General features: G+C 43.1%; 1 protein-coding gene across 1 annotated transcript in view; it reads left to right on the top strand.

Moving 5' to 3' along the window:
* SLC9A9 (solute carrier family 9 member A9) overlaps positions 1 to 24,807 on the top strand; it is a 216,589-nt gene that overhangs the window by 77,937 nt on the left and 113,845 nt on the right. Inside the window, exons 7-8 of the mRNA XM_033148180.1 lie at positions 15,702 to 15,840; positions 20,207 to 20,386. Coding sequence (XP_033004071.1) covers positions 15,702 to 15,840; positions 20,207 to 20,386 — 319 coding nt within the window. The remainder of the gene's footprint in view (positions 1 to 15,701; positions 15,841 to 20,206; positions 20,387 to 24,807) is intronic.

Here is a 24,807-nt window from a genome sequence, read left to right as displayed (position 1 = left end):
GGACACAGTACTCCAGGTGAGGTCTGACCAGAGTGGAATACAGTGGTACTATTACTTCCCTTGATCTAGATGCTATACTCCTATTGATGCACCCCCAGAATTGCATTGGCTTTTTTAGCTGCTGCATCACACTGTTGACTCATGTGAAGTTTATGGTCTATCAAGACTCCTAGATCCTTTTCACATGTACTGCTCTCAAGCCAATTGTCACTCATCCTTTATTTGTGCCTTTCCTTTTTTTGCCCAACTGTAGTACTTTACATTTATCCCTGTTAAAATTCATCTTGTTTGCTTTGGCCCAGTTCTCTAATCTGTTAAGGTCATTTTGAAGTGTGATCCTGTCCTCTGGGGTATTAGCCACCCCTCCCAATTTGGTGTCATCTGCAAACTTGATCAGGATGCCCTCAAGCCCATCATCCAAGTCATTGATAAAGATGTTGAATAAGATTGGGCCCAAGACGGAACCCTGTGGCACCCCACTAGTCACTTCTCTCCAGGATGAAGAGGAGCCGTTAATGAGTACCCTTTGGGTTCGGTCAGTCAGCCAGTTACAAATCCACTGAATGGTAGCATGATGCTGATGATGTTGATGAAGGTTATAGAACTTCTGTGCATGGATTCGTGTTGTTTTGCAGTTTTTGGTCTGGATACTTTAGGTTTACAGATATGTCATTTGCGTGTTCCTGAACTGATCAGAATCCAAAATGAAGAGACAACAATGTTTTCACTCCTTTCAAGTGCAAAGCTAAGGAATGAGCTTCCTAGGAATGTTTTTTCTTTCTTTCTGGTTTTCCTTTTAAAAGCAGGAATAGAAGAAAACACATTGAAAGGAAATAAACATCAGATTAGGGATTTGCCTTTGTACTTCGTTGAAATCATAAGCCTAAAATATAGTCAGAAGCCTGCCTGTGTGTTGTCTGCATGGAGATCATTAGCGCTGCATGGCTTAAAGGCTAAAGGTTAAATTGAAAACTTTCATTGCAAGCCTAGGAGATTTACTTTCCAAATGACACATAGCAAGACCTTCGACTCCTAATAATCTAGGGTGAATTAAAGTCAAAATACTGTTTTCGTGTCTAGAATGCTTAAACATCAACAACAGTAGATGCAATAGAAGTTTGTGAGTTCTACCGAATTGAAGAAAACTCATGGTTTCACAAGTCACAGACAAAACTGAAACCTGCCTACCGGAAGTACACTGTTCTAATTCTTGCAAGTTTGTGCCCCAACATCCTATATCCCTGACATCAGTTCTTTAGGGAACAGTTGAAACCCAAGTTCTGTCAGGATGTATGGAGTTTGGAAGAGGCACATCTCTGGCTGGACCTGGGCTATGCCAGCTCTAATCCCTCATCTCAGCTCAGCCAGAGATGCATTGGTGTGTCCTCCATGCCAGCTCAGACAGGGCTCAGCTAAAGCTGTCTGAGCCAAGTCAGGGGGAGAGTCTCCAAATAGAGTTGTCCTGGGGGCAGAGGAGAGCAGGGGCAGACTTAAATCAACTGCAAACCCCTTTCAGCTCAGTCACCTGACCTAGCAACCCAGTGAAACATACACTGACAAGAAATCTGGTGTGAGTCAAACTCTATTCCAAAGGCTGGCAGTAGTTCTGTTCCTGAACGGAATTTGGAGTAGGGGTAAGTTGAACCTACATAATTACCCCAGAGTAAATTATGCAGGCTTCCTATAGTTTTCATTGCTCTGCCTGTAACATATATTTAGGTACCAGTCATAAACATTCCTCTTCACCCAAGCCTTTGCCTAATTAAACCATCTATGGCCTTTTAAACTGTGTGTGTGTGGGGGGGGGAGTATTTTATTTGATAAATAAAATTGTCGGGGTTTGGGGTGCTGGAGCTCCTCGTGCACAAACTTAGGCTGCCCATGCACGAAGTACCAGTAGCGGGGAAAAGTGGCCAGTGTTCCGCGTGCTTATGAGCACGGGCGCCGGCCAAGTCTCACAATCTGAAGGAAGCTGAGTAAGACGGAAAATGACTCCGAAGGTGCATGAGTTCGTAATTGCCTTCTAATTAAAATAATGCCTCGAGATTAAGCGGATACCCTGAATCTGAATTAGATAGATCAAACCAAGGAAATTAAAAAATTTCTTTAAACCCTTTTACCCTTTCCCCCCACAGAAAGACAGACACCGGTTATATCTTTAGTGGCTTTGGCAAAACCCGCGTAGGCTCGTCTTCTTGCCCTAAGCTAAGTTCTCCTAAGCTCACAGTCCCTGCGCGCCCAATCTTCCGCGAGGCTAACTAAATAAGACTAAACCGAAATATCTTCCGCAAATCTAGCCCTAGGCTAAACCTAAAAGCCTAACTAAAACTAAACCGAATAGATCTTCCGCGAGCTAACTCTAACTAAAAGAAAAACCCATCCAACCCATCCAGCCCGCTCCCAATACCCTTAAACTAAACCCTGAACTTCAACTGAAGGAACTAAAGGAAAAACGTGCGGCTAACCAAAAAGAACGTGCCTAAGCGGGGAGCCTCAGCCTTTTATTAGGGAACCAATATGACATCACGATCAATGCCTTAACCAATAAAACCACTGTTGCTGCCCTCCAAAAGGGCGGGAAGCAGATTTAACGTTCATTGATAACTTCAAATATTGCCGGAACTACAAATTAAAGGCGGATTAATCTTATTGGTAAACCAACTATTCATTCTTACTTTCACTTTTGCTTTCACGCGTAATGATACTAAAAGTAGTTCTCAAAACCCATTAAAATAAATGAACAATCGCGGATCTTTTGACGGATCCACGCAGCGTATTCAATCATAAAATAGAAAATAAAAGGAGCTTGAAAACTTTCCCCACTGCCTTGATTTTTTATTTGAATTTTGGATCAGAATATCCAGTTGCATTATACAGAGGCCAAATCAGGGATTCATTGTGTCATTACTGCTAGAAAATGAGAAGACAATCCACATCTGGATTGATGTGGTACTCTTGCGATAGCAGCTGCTTTTCATGTCTTCACTTTGACACTTAAAAAAATGAATTGCCATGGCAACAGCTGCAACCATTTATTATAGAACAGTAGAAGTGGAACTAACATTTGTGAAGGCAACAAGGCTATCAGAATAATATATCTTACAAACAATGCTGGTTATTTCGAATGTAATACTCCTGTGTTGTTTTCAAAGTGTACAAACAGTTTAAAAAATTAAATGTAGGTGACTGAATCTAGGGTGGGTTAATAGTTTTACACAGTAGGTAAAACTGCACTCCAGACTGAGTGTGCCCAAAGACTAATTGTCAGTTGTTTTCTTACTTTTAAGTATGTGTATGTGTGTACGAGAGCTAAGGAGATATGTGCTGTTTTATTTTTATTTTTAAAAAAAAATATTGTCATTTTCTTTTCCTTCGTGGCACAATTACATGCTTAGCAACAAAATAGACATCTATCCACGTGACACTGGCAAAAGCTGCGCTCATATACTATGCAAAGAATGAAAGTTCGATGTCTCTCTCCCTCCCCTTCCCCTCTTCTAATTTTCTCTCCCTTCCCCTTTCTCCTCTCCCTCCCCTCCCTTTCCCCTTCAACCTCAATTGCCTACAACAACAAAAATGTCTCAAACTTACAGTAATTGATTTGAGTGAAGAAATCTACGATTTAAAAACAGAGACACTGAATGTACTTTTGATACTTATGGAAACTCTTTCAGTAATAAATAAAGAAATAAATAAATATATGAGCCCCCTCTTCTGTGATTCTTGTCAAATGTGCAAAACAGGGGTGGAGTGAAGCTGCCATTTTAGGAAGAGAAGCAGTGAATTGAGGTGCCGTTAATCCCTTGCATCCATTGGTTTCTTTGCCTCTGCACTCCTCCTCCTGCCACGTTCTCCCATCTTGTCCAACCCCCCCCCCCCAAAAAAAAACACCACAGTACAGAACTCCCAGTGTGTCACAGCCAAATTGGAAAAGTTTGGTATCAAATGTATTTATTTCTTAAAATCGATTTCATACCAAGTAAATTGTAGGTGCTGGGATAACAAGCATCATTCTCTAGGCAAAATTGCTACAGCCCTGCTTTGAAGTCGCTTTTAGTTTGTCCATTATATCATGCATACTTTATTTTGCTGATGTAATTTATATTGTACTTAAAGGTAAAGGGACCCCTGACCATCAGGTCCAGTCGTGTCCGACTCTGGGGTTGCGGCGCTCATCTCGCTCTATAGGCCAAGGGAGCCGGCGTTTGTCCGCTGACAGCTTCCGGGTCATGTGGCTAGCATGACAAAGCCGCTTCTGGCGAACCAGAGCAGCGCACGGAAACGCCGTTTACCTTCCCGCGAGAGCGGTCCCTATTTATCTACTTACACTTTGACATGTTTTCGAACTGCTAGGTGGGCAGGAGCTGGGACCGAACAACGGGAGCTCACCCCGTCGCAGGGATTCGAACCGCCGACCTTCTGATCGGCTAGCCCTAGGTTCTGTGGTTTAACCTGTACATACAGACACAATCTGAGAGACAGATAAAATTCTGTTTCAGAGATTCAAATGGCTCAAGAATATCTAGTAGGAAAAGGTCTCTCTAGTCTTTGATTTCGTTTTTAACACTGGAGCGTTAATCTTTTTATTTCTTTTTTAAAAAAAACTTTTGGAAAGTGAAGAACGTAATCTGTTAATATATATGCTCCACCCACCCCCCACCCCCAAAGACAAATATCTCCTTCATTTTATTAATATCCAGAAGCTCCAACTTTTCCTACAGGCATGTTTCTCAGAGAAAGCTGTGTCTGGCATATAGCGTTTCTTGCAGGAAGAAAAGGATTTCTCTCCCCTACTTCTCTTAAGGCTACAAAGCCCTCAAAAGAAAGTTTAGACTTAAATGCTTCATTCTTCACTCACTAAATTCTGAACATGCTTTCTGCTATAACTCTGGTATTCAATCCAGGTTTGGTAAATTACTTTGTGCTATGGACAGTTTTCTACTGAATGCTAAAGAATTTGGGGGGGGGAGGGGGGAGATAAGTTGCTCTGCTGTAGACTATTTGGGGAAATTTGCATGAAGAATATATTTCATACATGATGGAACAGAGCAGCTTGAATTGGATTGAATTCACAGAAATATTTTCCTTTCCTCCTATTTCATGATAGATTTTCAATTTTAGATTAAAAGAGTGTGCTGGGGACATAGCTCCATTTCACCTCTTATATTGTGAAGTGCATGTGATGGCCTATTCCTGTGTACTGAGACCTGAGCTCATTGGTAGCCCTGTTTCTGCTTAAATTACCTTCCACCAGGCTGGGGTGGCCATGTGTCTCACTTCACAGAGGACAGACCTCTGTGTGAAAGCATCCTCCGTTGAAGGGCTGCTGTTCCAAGTCTGGTATTATTATTATTATTAGTAGTAGTAGTAGTAGTAGTAGTAGTACCCCACCCATCTTGCTGGATTTCCCCAGCCACTCTGGGCGGCTTCCAACAAAAATCAAATACATTAAAATATCACACATTAAAAGCTTCCCTAAACAGGGCTGCCTTCAGATGTCCTCTAAATGTCTGGTAGTTGTCTATCTCTTTGACATCTGAAGGGAGGGCGTTCCACAGGGCGGGCGCCACTACCGAGAAGGCCCTCTGCCTGGTTCCCTGTAGCTTTGCTTCTCACAGTGAGGGAACTGCCAGAAGGCCCTCGGCACTGGATCTCAGTGTCCGGGCTGAATGATGGGGGTGGAGACGCTCCTTCAGGTATACAGGACCGAGGCCGTTTAGGGCTTTAAAGGTCAGCACCAACACTTTGAATTGTGCACTGAAACGTACTGGGAGCCAATGTAGATCTCTCATTATGTGGTCCCGGCGGCCACTCCCAGTCACCTGTCTAGCTGCCGCAGTTAGTACATCTGGCCAGCAGACAAAGCAACCCCACAGGTGTGTCCCTTCCCCCACTATCCATCTATCCACAATGGTGAGTTTTTCTTTTAATATCTATTTGAATTGTGGCAATTATCTCCAAACGTGTGTCTATAAACATAGATCAGCATATGCAAATTTTATACCAATATATTTCATTATTTTGGTGATGTACAAGTGCCCATCCCACAATAGGCAGCGGAGTGTCACAACCCTGCCATAAAAAAATAAGATCTTGTCACTACTTGACTTGAGGCAGCCTTTGCTAACTTGGTGCCCTTCAGGAAATTTAAACCACAACTCCCATCCTCTCCAGTCAGCCCATGCGCTAGGTTGGCAAAGGCTGAATTAAGGCCATACAGTGCACCAGAGCAAACGATTCGGAGAGTAAGAGTGGTTGGCAATAGTTCCAAATAGCATACCTTACCTGGGCCAGTAGAGTGTTCGTTACCCATCCTGGTGTTGCGATGCAGTAACAATCTATCTCTGTAAAACACGGGTTTGTGGGTACAGAATCTCTTTTTAAAAAACTGCATTCCTCCTTCTGTTCAGGTTTCAGTGCATTTCCCTTGTTCACTTACTAAATGTAGGCCATGTGATACAGAACAGAAATCAATCTTGATTGCTCTCCTATTCAAATGCTGCATACATAAATTTAAACTGACAACATGAAAATATCCTGGGTAAACATCTACAAAGCACGACAAGTTATCTCACACATGATCACTGAACACTGGTGGTTTACATATTCCCAGACCTGTTAGAACTTAACTACATGGAGTAATCATATCTGTAAACCCAGCATCTCAGGAAGGGCCTCTAGAAATTGTGGGTTTGGGACTCAAACTTTGCTTAACTGCTATGCGTATACTCAATTCATGGGACTGCCAACCATCATGCATTGAATTGCTTTGGGCATTCAGTGCCAACTGTGGCTTTTTGAGCAATTGTATTGGAGCAGGATTGTGTTAACACTGGCTGGCCCTCAGCATGATGTTGCTGCTGGGCCTCAGGCCATCCCATCAACTGTTGCTGCTGGTTACTGCTCCCACCCTTCCACCATCAAAGCTATGGTATGTCATTGCTGCCTGTTGCTCCTGCCACAGCCACCAGAGCCCCCACATGGCACTGCTGCTTACAGCCATTTAGTCACTTTGGGAAGAGCACTGTGGCACTCAGGTCCTGCTTGCAGGCTTCTCATAGACATCTGGTGGGCCACTGTGTGAACAGGATGCTAGACTAGATGGGCCGTGATCCACCTGGGCTTTTCTTATGTTCTTGCCTCCTTCTCCCAAAGTGTTTTACCTGTGGTGGTGCTACTTGTTATGGGAGCTGAGCCAATGCTTTGCTCTGTTCCACAGTGGGGGGGGGGGGCATGTAAGATTCCCAAACATGCAATGCCTGGCATCAACAGCCTTGCACCTTGTAAAATCTACCATCCAGCAGCTCTGATGGTGGCAAGTACACCAGGTAGGGCCCCAATGGTTGCAAGGCAAGTGATGGGTAAGTGATGGGAGCTACTGAACTCCTGGACCTTTCAGTTCCAAAAATGTATATTCTTAAGAGAATGGTGTTCATGAGAGATCAGAGGTATTGTGCCAAATAGAAGCTTTGTACCTACTGTGTGGCAGAGTGTCAGATTAAATAGGTGTGTGTTTTTAAGTTTTATTTCTGGTGTAAAATTTTCTGAAAATAGTGGAATTGTAGAGTTGGAAGGGACACCAAGGGTCATCTAGTCCAACCCCCTGCAATGCCAGAATATGCAGTCAAGTGCCTTAGTGTGCTGTCTTATGCTAGCTTTTCTACTCCCCCCCCCAAAAAAAAACAGCCACCCTCCTTTGCTTAGGAAAAGAAGGGGCGAAAGGCATAAAATAAATACATCAAAACTGTTAGTCAGCTGCTACCTAAAGAAATGGGCTGTTTCCCAAGGAGAAATGAGTATATTGTGTTTCAGTGTCAGTGAATAAGGTTAAGGATAGGTTGGATATTGTGTTCAGAGGAGTTATGTTCCCACTTTTAGTACAGTACTCTGCCAAGGAAAGATTTCCCACCTAGGTATTCCAATTGCCATGCTATAAAACAGTGTTCTTCACATTGCAAATAGCAGAGCAATAAAGCATGCCATGCAGAGCATCATGAGTTGAAGGAATGCATTTACTGCTTCTGTCCCAGAGGGTTAACACTGAACAGCATCGTATACCTGCCATGGTAAGGCTTCACTTTCTCATGTTGAGCGTTGATCCTCTTAGATGCCAACCAGCCCGTCATTGTTCGGAACAGTCTTGTTGCGTTGCTGCTAAGTGATGTCATTTAGCAGAAAGGTGGAAGTGCCAATCATTTTCTGCAGTTTGGTAAGCAAAATCAGGATGGGTGACATCTGCCTTGACAGCAGAATGTAAGTAAAGGATCTAGGGTGCTCAGTAAGAAGCAAGCCGGATATGAGGACTGAGGAGGCTAAACCAGTCAAGGAAATTCTAAGTTGCATCAAGAGAAATATTGCAGCCATCCCACAACATGTAGTGGTACAGACCTCACCTGGAGTACTAGTGCCAAGTTCTTGGTTCTACAGCTTAAGAAGGCTATAAATAAACAGGAATGTGTTCTGTGGAAGGTGAGCCATTTTAAATAAAGATGGCAGACCAAACCATTCGACACTGCACTGATTTGGACACCTCTGAAGATATATTTATTGGTTTGTGTTTCTCTTTTTGGAAATCTACCAAAGAATTAAATAAAATTGGGATTAAGGGGTTTTCTCAGGACAGTGGGTGGCATGTGCGCTGTGTCCCATTGGTGGCACCTAATAATAATAATAATAATATTTATTATTTGTACCCCGCCCATCTGGCTGGATTTCCCCAGCCACTCTGGGCGGCTTCCAACAGAAATCAAATACAAAAATATCAAACATTAAAAACTTCCCTAAAAAGGGCTGCCTTCAGGTTTTTTCTGAATGTCAGGTAGTTGTTTACTTCCCTGACCTGTGATGGGAGGGCGTTCCACAGGGCGGGCGCCACTACCGAGAAGGCCCTCTGCCTGGTTCCCTGTAGTTTTGCTTCTCGCAGTGAGGGAACCGACAGAAGGCCCTCGGCGCTGGATCTCAGTGTCCGGGCTGAATGATGGGGGTGGAGACGCTCCTTCAGGTATACAGGACCGAGGCCGTTTAGGGCTTTAAAGGTCAGCACCATCACTTTGAATTGTGCTCGGAAACGTACTGGGAGCCAATGCAGATCTCTCAGGACCGGTGTTATGTGGTCCCGGCGGCCACTCCCAGTCACCAGTCTAGCTGCCGCATTTTGGATTAATTGCAGTTTCCGGGTCACCTTCAAAGGTAGCCCCACATAGAGCGCATTGCAGTAGTCCAAGCGGGAGATAACCAGAGCATGCACCACTTTGGTGAGACAGTCCGCGGGCAGGTAGGGTCTCAGCCTGCGTACCAGGTGGAGCTGGTAGACAGCTGCCCTGGATGCAGAATTAACCTGCGCCTCCATGGAAAGCTGTGAGTCCAAAATGACTCCCAGGCTGCGCACCTGGTCCTTCAGGGGCACAGTTACCCCATTCAGGACCAGGGAATCCTCCACACCTGCCCTCCTCCTGTCCCCCAAGAACAGTACTTCTGTCTTGTCAGGATTCAACCTCAATCTGTTAGCCGCCATCCATCCTCCAACCGCCTCCAGGCACTCACACAGGACCTTCACGGCCTTCACTGGTTCTGATTTGAAAGAGAGGTAGAGCTGGGTATCATCCGCATACTGATGAACACCCAGCCCAAACCCCCTGATGATCTCTCCCAGCGGCTTCATATAGATATTAAAAAGCATGGGGGAGAGGACAGAACCCTGAGGCACCCCACAAGTGAGAACCTACCCTTCTTCTGATAGGAAATGTTCCTTGGATGCAGGGAATGGGAGGCTGAGAACAATCAGTTGCAGGGGAATGAGAAATGTTCCTATTTTCATCTGAGGAATGTTGGGGGGTATGCACCAATTGGCAGCGATTGTCCGGGATTTCAGGCAAGGGTCATTCCCAGTCTTACTTGGAGATGCTGGGACCTTCTGCAGACAATCAGGGACCTTCTGCAGACAAAACAGATACTTGCCACTAAGAAACAAACTCTTCCCCTTAAAGCGCTCAAGGATTCATTATTCCAAATACATATTTGTACAAGCCCAGAGCATCATGACTCCACACTGTATGAAAGGCAAGTGGGGGTTCTTCCTGCTTCCATATTTATAACAGTGATGTATATGTTTCAATGATCTGCTCAGGTCTAGCCCAGATTCAGGCCTCCTTTAAACTTGAACAAATCAGCCCGTGTGCAACCCATAATATTCTAGTAACTCTACGTTTCTGAGCTCCACAGAGCCTCTTTGAATGCAGTAATCCTGGAATTATGGACACGGCAGAATTTGTGGTTGACTCTTTCACTTAGTTTTATGAATTAGTAACACAAATGTGCCTTTCTCTGGTCTTACTGCAGCTGATAATGAGCAAGGCTTATGCAGCATCCCTAAGCACAGCAAATGCCATGGTAGATCCTTTTAGCCTTATCTTTATCGTTTCCATTTCATTATGGTACAAGGGATTTGAGGCAGTGAATTTCAGGGAGGCTTATTGCTGTTCTCGGGTGGCTGCTGACACACAGCTTTCGGCGCTATGCTTCACAATGCACTCAAGGTGCCATAATATGCCTGATAGGCCCCTCTTGTCATGTCTTCTTGTTTAATTAGCATCAACTGATAAAGTGGGTTTGTTTCAGTTCACAAGCAGAGATGTCGCTCCTTTTGTAAATTATAAGGGCAGTTTAGGCTTTTCTTTTTCTCTTTGTGGATTGTTTTATGTTTAAGAAAATAATAATAATTCATTGGGGCATGTGTGCAGTTGGCAAAATAAAAAAATAAAAAAATCCCCTTGACAGAGAAAATTGTAGCAACTGCCTATATAGGCACAAAATGTAGAAACTGAAGCTTTTTGCTACATCTCCACACCAGGAAACTTCACCTGCTAAATGTTGTGGGCAAAACAGGATTCCCATCAGGGGGGAAAGGGTTAGTAAACCCCAGACTCATATTATATTACCTTGCACTCCTTGAATTGATATCTTTCATGAAATGTAAATGTACAGAGTTATTACAAGTTACTCAATACTCTCGCCAAAGGACTGCAAATTCACGGACAAGGCAGTAAAAAAAATAGCAATCCGTCCCGTTATATTGGTCATACCAGAGACATTCAGACAACCTTCAAGTACTGAAGTGGTTTCACTGTTGACACCATGCACACAGCTACACACACACACACACACACACCACCACCACCACCACCTGGTGTACATGTTTAGAGTGTCGCTGAACAGAGTTTTTTTTTTTTTCTCCCACTGGAAGGAAGACATGCACATCTGTTTAAACTGATTTTTTTAAAAAAAATCTAGCTTAGCAACAATCATTCATTACTGGTTACAGCAGAAGCAAAGAGGCAAGGTGAAAGAGAAAGTAAACTCATAATTCAGAAAGGCCACTGAGCTACCCTTTCACAGATACACTAACCATTTAGTAGCTCCCCCCCCCCACAGTCCAGTGGGTGTTAATTAAGGACCGTTGATTATTCCAACATAGGGAATCCTGGGCCAAGCAGGATTTCCACATTTTTCAACGAGCTCTAAAGGCTTTATTTACATATTCATTCAATTTATATTCCACCCTGCTTCCCAAAGGAAAAATTTTCTTTCTGAACTATGCTGTTGAGATGAAGAAAGCTTGAGGGGAACTAGGAGTGAACTTTTATGTTACAGGACTGTGAGCTCAGTTTATGTCCTAGGAGAAAATTCCTGGCCATGTGTTCAGAGGTATCATGTTCCTTAATTCTACAGCATTCAGCCCTCTCTAGGCTCTGGTGAATTAAAAAAACAAAACAAAAACAAAAACAGTGTCAGTCCTGTAATTCTGAAGTAGGGCTATAAGAAGGCATCGTTTTCCATTCTGCCCTGTATTCAGTGCAAGCAGCACTGTTTCCATTCTCCCCGCAATCCGTCTTTCACCCAGAATTAAGTTATTCATCTTGTTTGTGGTGAAATTACATAAATTACATTGGCATTACATTATTCCACCTCATTCGTTTCAGTGGAAATGCCAAGGATCGGACTTGAGATCTTTTGAATTCAAAATGAGTGTTCTACCACTCAGCTGCAGACCTTCTCCTAAAATGAATTTTTAAAAACTCTTTAGTTGGGCATTCCAGCCACCCTATCACTTGGCACCTGCTTGCTCACATTGGCTGTGAATGACCCCCTCACCCCAAAAAAAAACAACACCCCAACAACATAGTTATTTTCAGAACTCAAAACTGTATTGTGGTGGCATTTTGTGAGAACCAGTACAGCTGTTTTTTGTGGTACTTAGGTACTTAAAGATGCAAAGGTACTTGAGATGAAGCTACAGTGAATGAGTTGTGACTTTCTTTTCAGTTCAATTCATTTCAGGGTTTCTTGCTTTGTAGCAACATCAAAGAAAATTACACAGTTTAAAAACAATTACATAGAAACAGAAAGTGCTCTGCCAGGCCTGGAAAAAAACCCATAATAGATTATTTCACAATGTGCTGCCTACTTTGGCAGTTTGTTATTTTGTTTTCCTCCCACAGTTTTCAATCACAGATGCTGGTAAAAGTATTTCTTTCAGTAGATGTAGGGGATGTAGGGACCATCTCACTGAACAGCCATGGAAACTTGAAGGGGTAGCAAATGTTGTTGATCTGTTAAGTGACTTGGGCAGTTTTCAGGGAGTGGGGATCATTTCTGAATTTTGGCATTTTGACCCCCTATACCACAGATTAGGACCTCTACCAGGTGCAGTTGGGTGTGTAGGGTGTATGGGGAGTGGTAGTACCTCTAGTCGAGGGCATGTTGTGCTCTATCTGGGGTCGTTTATCCACCTTCGGTCCCCACCCTGCACTCAGCTTTCACCAGTGGCTCCTAGAAGCTGTCAGCATGGGACAGTGGCCACACACTGGGAACAGCTTCAACTAGTCGGCTAAACCAGGTGAGGGTAGCTGCTGAGTCCCAAACCCTTGGTGAGTTAGGGCCTTCTCCTGCATGTGAAAACAGGCTCCAGTGGATTGAGTGGATGAAACTAATTGTGGGTCCAATGTGGGCAGTTTCTGTGTGTGCTCTAGAAGGAAGTGAGGGGCAGATTGGGCTAATCACACTAAGAAGATAGCCCAACTAGGAGAAGGAAAACTCTGATCCTAAACCTCCACCGCCTTGTGGAATATCTTCAGGAGAAGAAAAGGCTAATGAGTAAACCCTATGCAAATCTGAAGTTGAGTCCCTAGGATGGTTGGATGGTGCTTGTACGCCTCCTTCCAGCAACTCCTGCAGCCAAGCCAGTGCCAAATATATTGCTCTCCTTTCCTTTGGATCACACCAGCAAAGCTGAAAGCGGGGTCTTTTCATCTGGGACCTCCACTGCATTCTATTCATGTGGGGACCTGAACACACAAAGGACTGCAGGGAATAAGCTATCAGGAATGCAGTGGGAGGGACTGGTGAGATCACCCCAACTCTCCTCTTTCCCGTCTCACATGATTAGAATTGAGTTGGGGGGAATAATGACTGAGTAAGACTTTTTTTTTCTCCAGGAGTTGCTTCTGTTTATCTGTATGGTTTATGTACACATTGGATTTTTACAAGCTAATCTCTACTCTGGGTAATTTGCAAACAGTTGTATGCTGCAGGAAAGTATCCTGATCACAGAGTCAAATAGAATGGCCATTATATGGAGGCTGCTGGAAAACGTTTTTATGCCGCGGTGGCACTTCATACAAGGGCTGTAACATTTGAAATCTGCTTACCGTGTGTATGGAGAGATTTAATGCCAGCATCACACATTCCTGGCAGTGGCTCAAACCAGTTTGGAGGCTTTCCATGCTGTTGGCACCATCCCTGCAGTAAAAGGATTTCAGATATTTCAGCCACTGCTGGCTTGTGGTAGCATTTTTCAGGGGCCTCCTTATGGGGCAGTAATGTTTGTTGCTGTCCCTAAGTACTGTGCGCTACTTAGGTCAATCGAAACACAGTGCCAATGCCTGCAGCGCAAATCTTTAAAATTTCATTTAAATGCAGCGTTGAGAAGTGTTGTATTGGGATTTAGAAAAGCTGCTGTAAGACGCTGTAAGCCCATGAGACAGAGCAGAATATAAGTAAAACAAATAAGAAATCACTAAAATATTATGATATATTGATACACGATGCTGGCACCGACTCTAATGAATTTTCGGCTCCAGTTGAAACCTCTCCTACCGCTGCAGGTTTTTATGGGGCTTAACTATCTTGGCTGGGATTTTGACCATTATTGCTGCTATTGATTCTGCTGCAGTTTTATCTGCTCCTCTTATTTGTAGTCATGCTTTGGTTTATTGCAGTTCCTGATTTTAATGTGTGTGTGTTTTTAATTGCACCCTGTTAGGATGAAGTGTGGGTTAAAAATATTTCAGATAAATTAATGTTAGATCCATTTTACATTTTAGCTTTGCGGCATGCTTGCAGCTTTCCTGCGGTTGGCTCCCACTCTGATGCTCCACATGGGTCGTGGACTATATCAATGCAGCACGATAGCTGACCACAGAGGAGTGAGCCATGACCAAATGGGAATGGAAATTGTTTACATTACTCCTTCATCATCTTCAAATCACAAATGACACCTAGCCCAGTGTGCTTTCACAAAGCCATTGCTGCATCTCGTTTGGCTAGTTGCTCGCTAGAGTACATGCGTTTGCTGGGCTGACAAGTTCTTTAATATTCACAATCATAAAATATTCACATCAGTTTAAAATAAATGTAAAATTTTAATGCATAAAATGCCAAGCATTTTCCAGCAATACAAACTGCTGTTAAGAACCCTGTGCCAAATGCTCTTTGACAGCCTGCAGAAAAGACATCAAGAGCTGAAAGGGCCATAGAAATCTGAAATGTTTCTTAATTAGTATTTGGGATGCTTGAGGCTAGTGTGTGTATCTCTTAAATTTAATGGCCTAACAAAAAAAAAACACCAAAAAAACCCCCCAGAAGAGTATGCCAGCTTGGCGGTATTATTCACATTCTGGGTATCGGGTCTCTGCTAGTGAGCAGGAAGTTTGATGCCCTCAAAAATGCTCTTAAGTAGATGATCTTCCCATTGTGGCACAGCATTAATTTCCCATAAGAGTATAATGGTGTCAACAGCCAAAGACTTGGCTATAAAGAGAGGACCTCTGGCAGAGGAAACAGTTTTCTTTTCTGCAAGAGACTGTTTGGCCTGTGTCTCCCCAGGGCTTCATATTGCAAGGCTGTTGACACGCTCACAGTTCTGTTTATGAAGGGTAAAGCTAGTGAATGGAACGACTATAATGGTTTATGACAAGATCACTGCCGAAAATTTTGTACGCCCCATGATTTGTATGGGCCATTTGTTGGTAAGCGATAAAAGTGGCCCTTTTATCAGGAATATTTGTGAATGCATCGCTGTTCTGAAGAAATATGGCCAATAAGTAATTCAAAGATATCTATCTTCCCTGAAGATCCCTCATATGCCTACCATGTTTTAACGTCTAGTTGGCTTGGAAATAATACTCTTTATGACACTTGTAGCACAAGAAAATGTTTACTGACTGGCAGGAAATGACAGCCGCACACAATATTGCCTTAAAGAATAAACTCTTATTTCATCTTCCCTGTGACTTTCCAATCTTCTAGGAACCCTGAGGAGCAATTGCCAGTCTGTGCTAAAGTACATTCTTAAGCTCTTGATTTCAGTCTCTGTGCCATGTGATAGAATTCATTATTCCTCTCTCCTTTTTGTCTTCCTTCAGTTCAATATCAATTTACAGTCCCAAGGAGAATCCCAATGCCTTTGACGCTGCCGCCTTCTTCCAGTCGGTGGGGAATTTTCTAGGGATCTTTGCTGGATCGTTTGCTATGGGATCTGGCTATGCCATTGTTGCTGCTTTGATATCCTTTGCTGGTTGTTATCAAATGTCCAAAAATTTAACATGTTTGGAAGAGCAGTTGCTACAAAAGAGAATTACAATTATTTTCTGCTTGATCAAGATTTCAGCAATACTCTGAACTTCATCTCTTTATGTACACTGTTTTGAATTGACATTGCTTCCTGCGGCTGAAATGCAGTTACATTTGTGCCACATCTGTTGCCAACTATGCAAATGTGTGACTACAGCTGCATGCAAGCCATACATACATACAAGCCATTCAACTAAATCCTACTCGGAATAGACTCATTGAAATTGATGACCAAGACCAAGTTAGGTCCACTTATTTTATTGTGACTCTGTTCCGAGCACTGCCTTCTTGGTAGTGGCACCTGCCCTGTGGAATGCCCTCCCACCAGATGTCAAAGAGAAAAACAACTACCAGACTTTTAGAAGACATCTGAAGGCAGCCCTGTTTAGGGAAGCTTTTAATGTTTAATAGATTATTGCATTTTAATGTTCTGTTGGAAGCTGCCCAGAGTGGCTGGGGAAACCCAGCCAGATGGGTGGGGTATAAATAATAAATTATTATTATTATTATTATTATTATTATTATTATTATTATTATTATTATTATTATTAGTGCCCCGCCCATCTGGCTGGATTTCCCCAGCCAATCTGGGCGGCTTCCAACAAAAATCAAATACATTAAAATATCACACATTAAAAGCTTCCCTAAACAGGGCTGCCTTCAGGTGTCCTCTAAATGTCTGGTAGTTGTCTATCTCTTTGACATCTGAAGGGAGGGAGTTCCACAGGGCGGGCGCCACTACCGAGAAGGCCCTCTGCCTGGTTCCCTGTAGCTTTGCTTCTCGTAGTGAGGGAACCGCCAGAAGGCCCTTGGCGCTGGATCTCAGTGTCCGGGCTGAATGATGGGGGTGGAGACGCTCCTTCAGGTATACAGGACTTTAGGGCTTTAAAGGTCAGCACCAACACTTTGAATTGTGCTCGGAAACGTACTGGGAGCCAATGTACGGTAGATCTCTCAGAACCGGTGTTATGTGGTCCCGGCGGCCACTCCCCGTCACCAGTATAGCTGCCGCATTCTGGATTAATTGCAGTTTCTGGGTCACCTTCAAAGGTAGCCCACGTAGAGCGCATTGCAGTAGTCCAAGCGGGAGATAACCAGAGCATGCACCACTCTGGTGAGACAGTCTGCAGGCAGGTAGGGCCTCAGCCTGCATACCAGATAGAGCTGGTAGACAGCTGCCCTGGATGCAGAAATGACTCCCAGGCTGCGCACCTGGTCCTTCAGGGGCACAGTTACCCCGTTCAGGACCAGGAAGTCCTCTGCACCTGCCCTCCTCCTGTCCCCCCAAAACAGTACTTCTGTCTTGTTGAATACCACCCTTAAACACATGGCTTCCCACAAGGAATACTGGAAAATGTATTTTGTAAAGGTGGCTGGCAATTGTAGCTCTTTGAGGGATAAACTTTGTGAGAAGTCATGTGCTTTAAATATATATTAAGTGCCTAAGAAGGGCCTGCTGGATCAGGCTAAGTTCCCATTTACTCCAGCATCCTGCTATTGCAGTGGCCAACTGGATGCCTGCAGAAAACATGCAAGCAGGACCTGAGTACAGGAGCACTGTGCCCTTCCTAAGGCCTCGGGTAGTAGGAGAAGGGAGGAGAAAATTTTCATTTCCTTCTTTTGCCAATCATATCGCCCAGTGCATGTACCCAACACCTTCTAATAGGATTGCTGTTGGTGGGCTAAATCCAGGTGTAGGCTGCAGTCCTAAGCCCCACTAACCTGGGAGCAAGTTCCACTGAATTCAGTAGGGCTTACATCTTAGCAGACATGCTTAGGATTGCTCTGTCAGTCACACTTAGTGTAGACCGACTGAAATCAACGAGATTCGAGTTAGCCATGGCTAACTTTCAGTGGGCTTCCGCTAAGCTTGACTAAGCCTGGATATACCCCAGTGTGTGTGTGTGTGTGTGTGTGTGTGTGTGTGTGTGTGTGTGTTTTAATGTGCATATTCAACATGGCCCTAAAGACAGGACAGAATTACAACAGGAACTGTGATTAATTATGACGGCACTTTTGTATGAGATCAGGGTAAAATCTAAATGTCTCTAATAAGCATTGCCGGACTATTAGAACATTAAAACTTGGGGAGTTTCCTATATTTTTCTGGGCATTTGGCAAAATCAACGATTACATCTGGTTGACAAACGAAACTGAATATCTCAGAGTATTTTCCTCCCGCTGGGTTTCTATGTCATGCAAACACATTTATGTTTCTCCTTAGAGATACTTGACCCTGCCTCTCTTAACAGAAAGCCACTTTCCACTTTGGAAGTTTATATACATAAATAGTAAAAGCACACAGAAAAAAACCCTCATGTTTCTTTGCAGCCAGGGAGGGTTCTGGTCTTCCACTCTATTCTTTACATCTGAGGGCACTAGGGCATGGATGAGTAACCTCCAGCCCTGAAGGTGTTATTAGACTTCAGCTCCAATCAGCTCAAACCACCATGAGTTAAGGATTATGGGTGTTGTAGTCCAACAGCAGCTGGAAGGGCACCAGTTCCCCAGCTCTGCAGCAGTCAATCATTTGGAGAGTGCAAGCTTGGGGTGGCTGGGTGGAGTTAGCAAAAAAGCAGTTATGGCTTCCCTCAAATAATTCTGGGAGCTATACAGTGGACGCTCGGGTTGCGAACGTGATCTGTGCGGTAGGCGCGTTCGCAACCCGCAATGTCCATAACCTGCAGCGCCGCATCTGCGCACACGTGGGTTGCAATTCGACGCTTCAGCACATGTGTGAATTAGCGCATCTGCACATGCGTGAAGCGTGATTTAGTGTTTCTGTGCATGCGTGAAGCGCTGAACCTGGAAGTAACCTGTTCTGGTACTTCTGGGTTCGGCGCATTCGTATCCTGCAGTGAACGCAACCTGAGGTATGACTGTAGTATGTTGAGAGTGCTTAGAATTGTTAAGAAACCCTTATGTCCCTCACAGTGCTTCTATTTCCAGAATGAGTTTATCAATCCTTCTTCACAGGGAACTTAGGGAATTGTAGTTCTGTGAGGAGAATAGGGGCCTCTTCATGCTCAGCGCCCTTAACAAACAAGCTCCAAGAATCAGAAGCAATGGCTGTTCCAAGTGGTGTCATAGTGCTCTAATTGTATTGTGTGGTTATTAGAATCCCAACAGGGTGAGATGTACTAGGCAGATCCCCACCCCCACCACTCTGCACAAATCATGTTTTAAGCCAAAGGAATGAAACAGCTATTCAGGCTGAATGTTTGAATCTAATCTTCCTCCTTTTGCTTTATTGGAACAGATCTTAATATGCCAATTTTCTCTTTCTTAAATCAATGCTAAATAAACTCCACTGAGCCAGTGGTGACCTTCCCCTTAGCCTGGAATAATATAATCCTTGAGCTAATTTTGACTTGATCATCTTGTTTGCCATTTGACTTTGTCATAGCTGCATTTCTGTGACCTGAAAACATTGCCACGAGGAGTGGAAATAAAATTAGACACCATCTGAACTGAACTAATGTGGAAAAATTAAAGCTAAATTTGACCACATGATCGTAGTGGTTTATTAAACAAACTGCTTCAGAATATGAATGGTTATAAGCAAAGAGAGGAACACCATTCTTTAAATTTCATGATGAAAACTCATTCAGAGCGCAGTTCTTTTCTTATTTTTTAATGTAATGTGTCCCATAGACTGTCAGAAGCATAAAATTATCCCTCCACAGACCAGCCTCACCCCACAAAGACTGAGATCTACCAAGTGGTACGTAGCTTACCCACAGTGTGCATGTATTCACTGAGGAGTATTCACCTGCCAAGTGAGGTAAAAACTTTTGCCATACATCAGAAATTTGGTGAAGCAGAATTCATCAAAATATTATACCCACTTGGTAGAACAAGACAGTAAGTGGCTTCCCTTCTGCTGCCACCTTAGTAGTGAAAGAGCCGCTGCACAGTGTGCCCATCCCATGTCATCCTGATACCATCAGCAAGCCACATTATAAGAGCTCCTGATGTACCCCCTTCCTGTTGCACCATGAATTTCATATACACTCATCTAAAAGTCATATGAATTGGCCTGGCAATGTGCTATTTGATGGACCAGGTATCCTTACTTTTACATTTCTTATATCTGAGAGGTGTGGCTGGAATCACTTCCCTTAGACGCTATTTTGCTTCTGCAAAATTGCCTGTGAGTCCATTATGTGTGATCTCTGAGGATTGCCTGTTTTCCAGCACCTGTATCAAACAGTGTGACAAGATCAATTTTGAAATCCGCAAAATGCTGCAAGCAGTTGATTCCTAACATTTTTCTTAACGTGGTTTCCTCTCGCACTTGACAAAATTCACCAAGCTGTGTGACTTTCCTATGTTAGAAACTGGCCTGTTTTTCCTTTTGTCTTGGAGTGCTTTCTTGTCCGCTGAAGCTGCTGGTCTTACAGGTAAGTGCTTCATATGGCTGAATAGGAAGAGATCCCAGGGGATCCAATTACGGATGGGGGAGAAATTCACTTCAGTTCACATTTAAGGCAAACCTACAAAATTTGTTCTCCCCAAAACAATATGCAAACTGAAACACAGCCATCCTTTGAAATTAGCATTTTACTGAATTTTGCAAAGCAGTTCTCCAGACAAGTAATGCATGTACTCCAGACAAGTAAAGTGTGAAAATAATTGCAGAAATTAGGGGAAATAACCTGCAAAAATGCACTATGTTAGGGGAACTTGCTTGGCAAAAAAATGTGTATGTTATGTTAAACGGCATATATATATGGAGCAATTTGCATTAAAATGCTGGTGTAGCTTTTTAATGTAAACTGATGTGGAAACATGGAGAACTGAACTTGAGCCTGGAAAAGTGAGAAACTGAAATTGCCAAATCTGCCCATCCCTAGGCACTCTGATCTGGAAATCAAAATGGACAGGAATGCATATGGGAGGGGCCTTCTTTGTCTCTTGACAGGTTGGATCTCTCTGTTAAAATGAATAGGGAATCTGTTTCAAAAGAGAGCTCTCCATGTGTGCATCAGAGCTCCCGTGCCTGGAACAGATCTTTCAGTTGTGATGTAAGAAAAGCACAACATTTACTTCTGAGAATGAGGTTACAGAAAGCTTCCCACACAGCTCACTGTTTCTATATCCATTGTAAAAATGTGTGGGTGGTGGTGGAAGCATTCATCCTTAAGCACAAAGCAGAGGTAATAATGGATTCCCCATACTCTACAGCTTTGATGTGCATAAATGGGTGGGAGTTCCTTGTCTTATTTATTTTTAACAGCCTATTTAGGAAGCCTTTAGCAATAGTAGAGATTCACAAGTTGGTCAACAAACACAGATGGCATTCCCAACTATATATCCCAGCTCCTACATGTCCCTGTACCAAGCAGAACATTCATTGTTTCTAAAAATCATTGCCAAGTCAGACCCAGGCTGGCCCAAAATGTTTTTCTGCCTCCACCCTCTCCGTTAAGGTACATAGTATGAAAGCAAAGTCTGATCAAGTTGTTCTGGCACCTGAGGCTTCTTCTTCTTTGTTATTATTGGGGTGGGGAGTTGCACAATTGGAAATGAAAGCAGTTTACTGGCACCCCACCTTAGCATCAGGCCACGCCCCCCCCCTACCTGCAGTCCCAACCCATCTTTTAATATGAGTATCAGCACTTTGGGGAGTGGGTTCTAGAACAATGATTAGATTATGGGATTATGGGACTGCCTCAATATGTGGATCTGCCTAGGGGGCCCTCCAAGGGCGCTGCTGGAAGCTCTGTGTCCCATCTGCCCCCATGCTTGGCTTCTGGACAGAGTCTTCCCACTAGACCCCTCTAATGGGGTACCCACTGGAAAAGAAACCAAAGGATGACTCATGTTAGATACAGTATGCAAAGAACTTCAGACATGCTACTGCCAAATTAGATGATCAGAACTGTACTCTTATCATCTCTTGAAGAAAATTGGTCTTAAGTCTGAAATATTATACCTTGGTCTAGTACTGGTTATAAAATGTAAAAAAAAGCCAGGTAAGATTGTGCTGCAATGGAGTGAGTGATGGTTAAAGATCTCCTGAGCAATATAGTTGGCCACCACTTCAAAGAAGCATCTTATAATTTAGATGGGATTTCACCTTGCTTAACTGGTCAGCCAGCAAAACCATCAGAGGCAAGATAAGGCTGGTGGTGCCCCCCCCCCAAATGGTACTCTCTTACCATTAGTGAAGTGTGAATATTCCCTTGTGCACAACATTTTGCTGTGTAAATTTTGCTTTAAATGATTGTGCAAATAAATGTGTTTGTCTGTCCAGTGACGGGATTAGAAAGACCAGTTTTTATTTTACTTGTAATTTGCTTGTGGATAAGCAGCAATTTCCTTTCAAATGACTTTAGCAATTTTTCTGTTTGCAAGCAAATGAAAGGATGTTTCATTTCCTCACAATGTTCTTGGGTTTGTTTGTTTTTTGGGTTGTTGATTATTATTTTTTTAAAGACATCTAATTGGATCTAGATTGTGCCTTCCACTCACATCTTGGCCTCTAAAAATAGTTTACTACAGCTACTATGTAAGTGTAAAACCCATCTGTGCACAGTGACACCCCCAAAAATGTTACTGCTATGATTTCAGATACTTTATATGTTAAAAGAACAGGATGAAACACTTTCCAAGCTGAGTGATGGGAGTGACTACGGAGTGTGAAAAGATGGCATGTGTCAATTATATTATGGTTGGTTGTACAATCTAAAAATGGAATTTAACTTTACACTGGCTGTGCCTTCAGCAATGAAATCATTGTTTGTGGCATATCTTATTTCTCATAAAAAAATTTCTGTGGCTAAGCTGAAAAAGTTATGCAAACCAGTTGGGTGTTGCTTCACACTTGCAGCTTGCCTTGTAAATTGGGAACTGTGCCATTTGACATCTTGGAAGCTACCAGGTCACCTGATTAGCATATAATTTGGGCCTTGTAAAGGTGAGTCTACCCAACCAGTGCATCTAAGTATCACCAGTGATGTATCAGCAGTGGTAATGGTAACTCCCCTACTCAAGCTCTTTAAAAGCATGGCATGAGATGCATCCCACTTTGGGTCTCCTACAAGCAGTTGCATTTTGATATGTTTGAGCCTCTGTGATCAATGTGATACACTTTGACAGTCCGCCAATGTGATGAGAAGCACAGCTTCCTTTGTGTATTAATACATGGGGCTACAGAATTTAGACAGAGGCAATGGGGCCGTGTGTTGCTTTTCCTGTCCTGTTTCTGCCCTCAGCATCCTTATGTTAGATGTGAACATCTAAGACAGGGAAGCCAATGCATGCACATCTGTGATGAAGGATCTCTATGAGAAATCTCTCTCTCTCTCTCTCTCTCTCTCTCTCTCTCTCTCTCTCTCTCTCTCTCTCTCTCTTTCATCTTTAGCCTGTGCAATCTCATGTGCATAGGCAGCAGCACTGTCCCATTGGTCCTTGATTAAATGAAGCTATGAGTAACACATTAAAGGGACTCAATTCACAGCATGAATCAGAAAGGTTATTGCAGAACACAGCACTCTATGGTAACGGGTCTCAGTTCTGCAGTTAATGTTTCATGGCATTATGACCTGCAAATTACCAGCAACAGTTGCCATGCACACTGCTTCACATATTGAGTGCAAGTTTTCTTGTCCTTAAGCATATACAGTCAAACCTCGGTTGTTAAACATAACCACAAGGATTCTGAAAACAACAGCAAAAAAGCACATGTGTGTGAATCCCTCCCTCACCATCTTTTATGTTAAGGCACAATAAACGTATCATAAGATCTTTCAGTTCAGCCATAGTTCCTATATTTCTTTTCATCTGAACTCATGGATTGTTCCTGGGAGAGGAAATACAGATACTGTAATAGTGTTTAAACTCAGCACCCTATGGAAAGTCTGGAACAAATATCAAACTCTTTTATAGATATCATAGTGTGTGAATACAAGGTCTGTTAAATTGCAACAGTCCTTTCAGAATGACAATAACCCTAGAAAACACAACTTTTAAAAAGAAGCAGCTGAGCTGTATTTGGAACAGGGTGCAATCTCTCTGCTGAGATGTCATTGCAAAGTGTCAGGTCCCTGGATGAATGCCCTAAATGTTTAACTCAGCCACTTTTCTGATGCTTCCTGTCAGCCGGACGCAAACTAGGACTCTCCGGTGAAAGCCTTAGAGTACTGTCAAGCTTTACAGTTTGTACAGCACAATTGACAAAAGCCTCAAAGCGACACTCTGACATCTAGTTGTGTGGGACATTCCAATTAAAATACCGCGTAGTCTTTGGAGATATTGTCACCCTGGTTTTGATTTTATGCAAACTGCCCAGAAGTAGTAATTCAGGTTTATTTCAAGAGGACTCTTTCCTATAAGAACAACCAAAAACTCTGTGGGGAAATGTATTTCCTTTTACATAAAATGATAGTTCTGGTAACTATTATCAACAGAGCTTACCTATATATATTAAAAAATCTGCAGTTATTTGACGCTTAATAGTTTTATTTTCCTATTTACATCAATAGCCTGCCTTGTATCACCTTTTTAGGAAGATTGGTTAATGGTTATCAGTAGCTCGACTTCTCATTGGCCAAATCAAAGATGGGGCACCTGTGGCCTTCCAAATACAGCTCCCATCATCTTTGACCATTGACCATGCTGGTTGCTGCTAATTTGACTTGAAGACCAATGACATCATCAGGACTCCTGATTCCCCATCCCTAGGCTAGCATAGTTCTCAGAGGAGATGACATCCAGCAAGGGGATGGTGATGTGTGTAACAATAACAATAGAAATCACTTTTGGAGAGAGGCATAGAGACTCAGCAAACTTGGATCTGGGATTCTGTGAGCTAACAGCATTTTGGAGTACTGACAGTCTCCCTGGAGACCTGATGCTGGAGCCATGGATTTTGGTTGTCTCTTGGGGTGTTTA

The sequence above is a fragment of the Lacerta agilis genome, chromosome 5 (genome assembly GCF_009819535.1).
Source record: "Lacerta agilis isolate rLacAgi1 chromosome 5, rLacAgi1.pri, whole genome shotgun sequence".
Taxonomy (NCBI): Eukaryota; Metazoa; Chordata; class Lepidosauria; order Squamata; family Lacertidae; genus Lacerta; species Lacerta agilis.
This window is presented reverse-complemented; position numbering and strand designations above follow the sequence as displayed.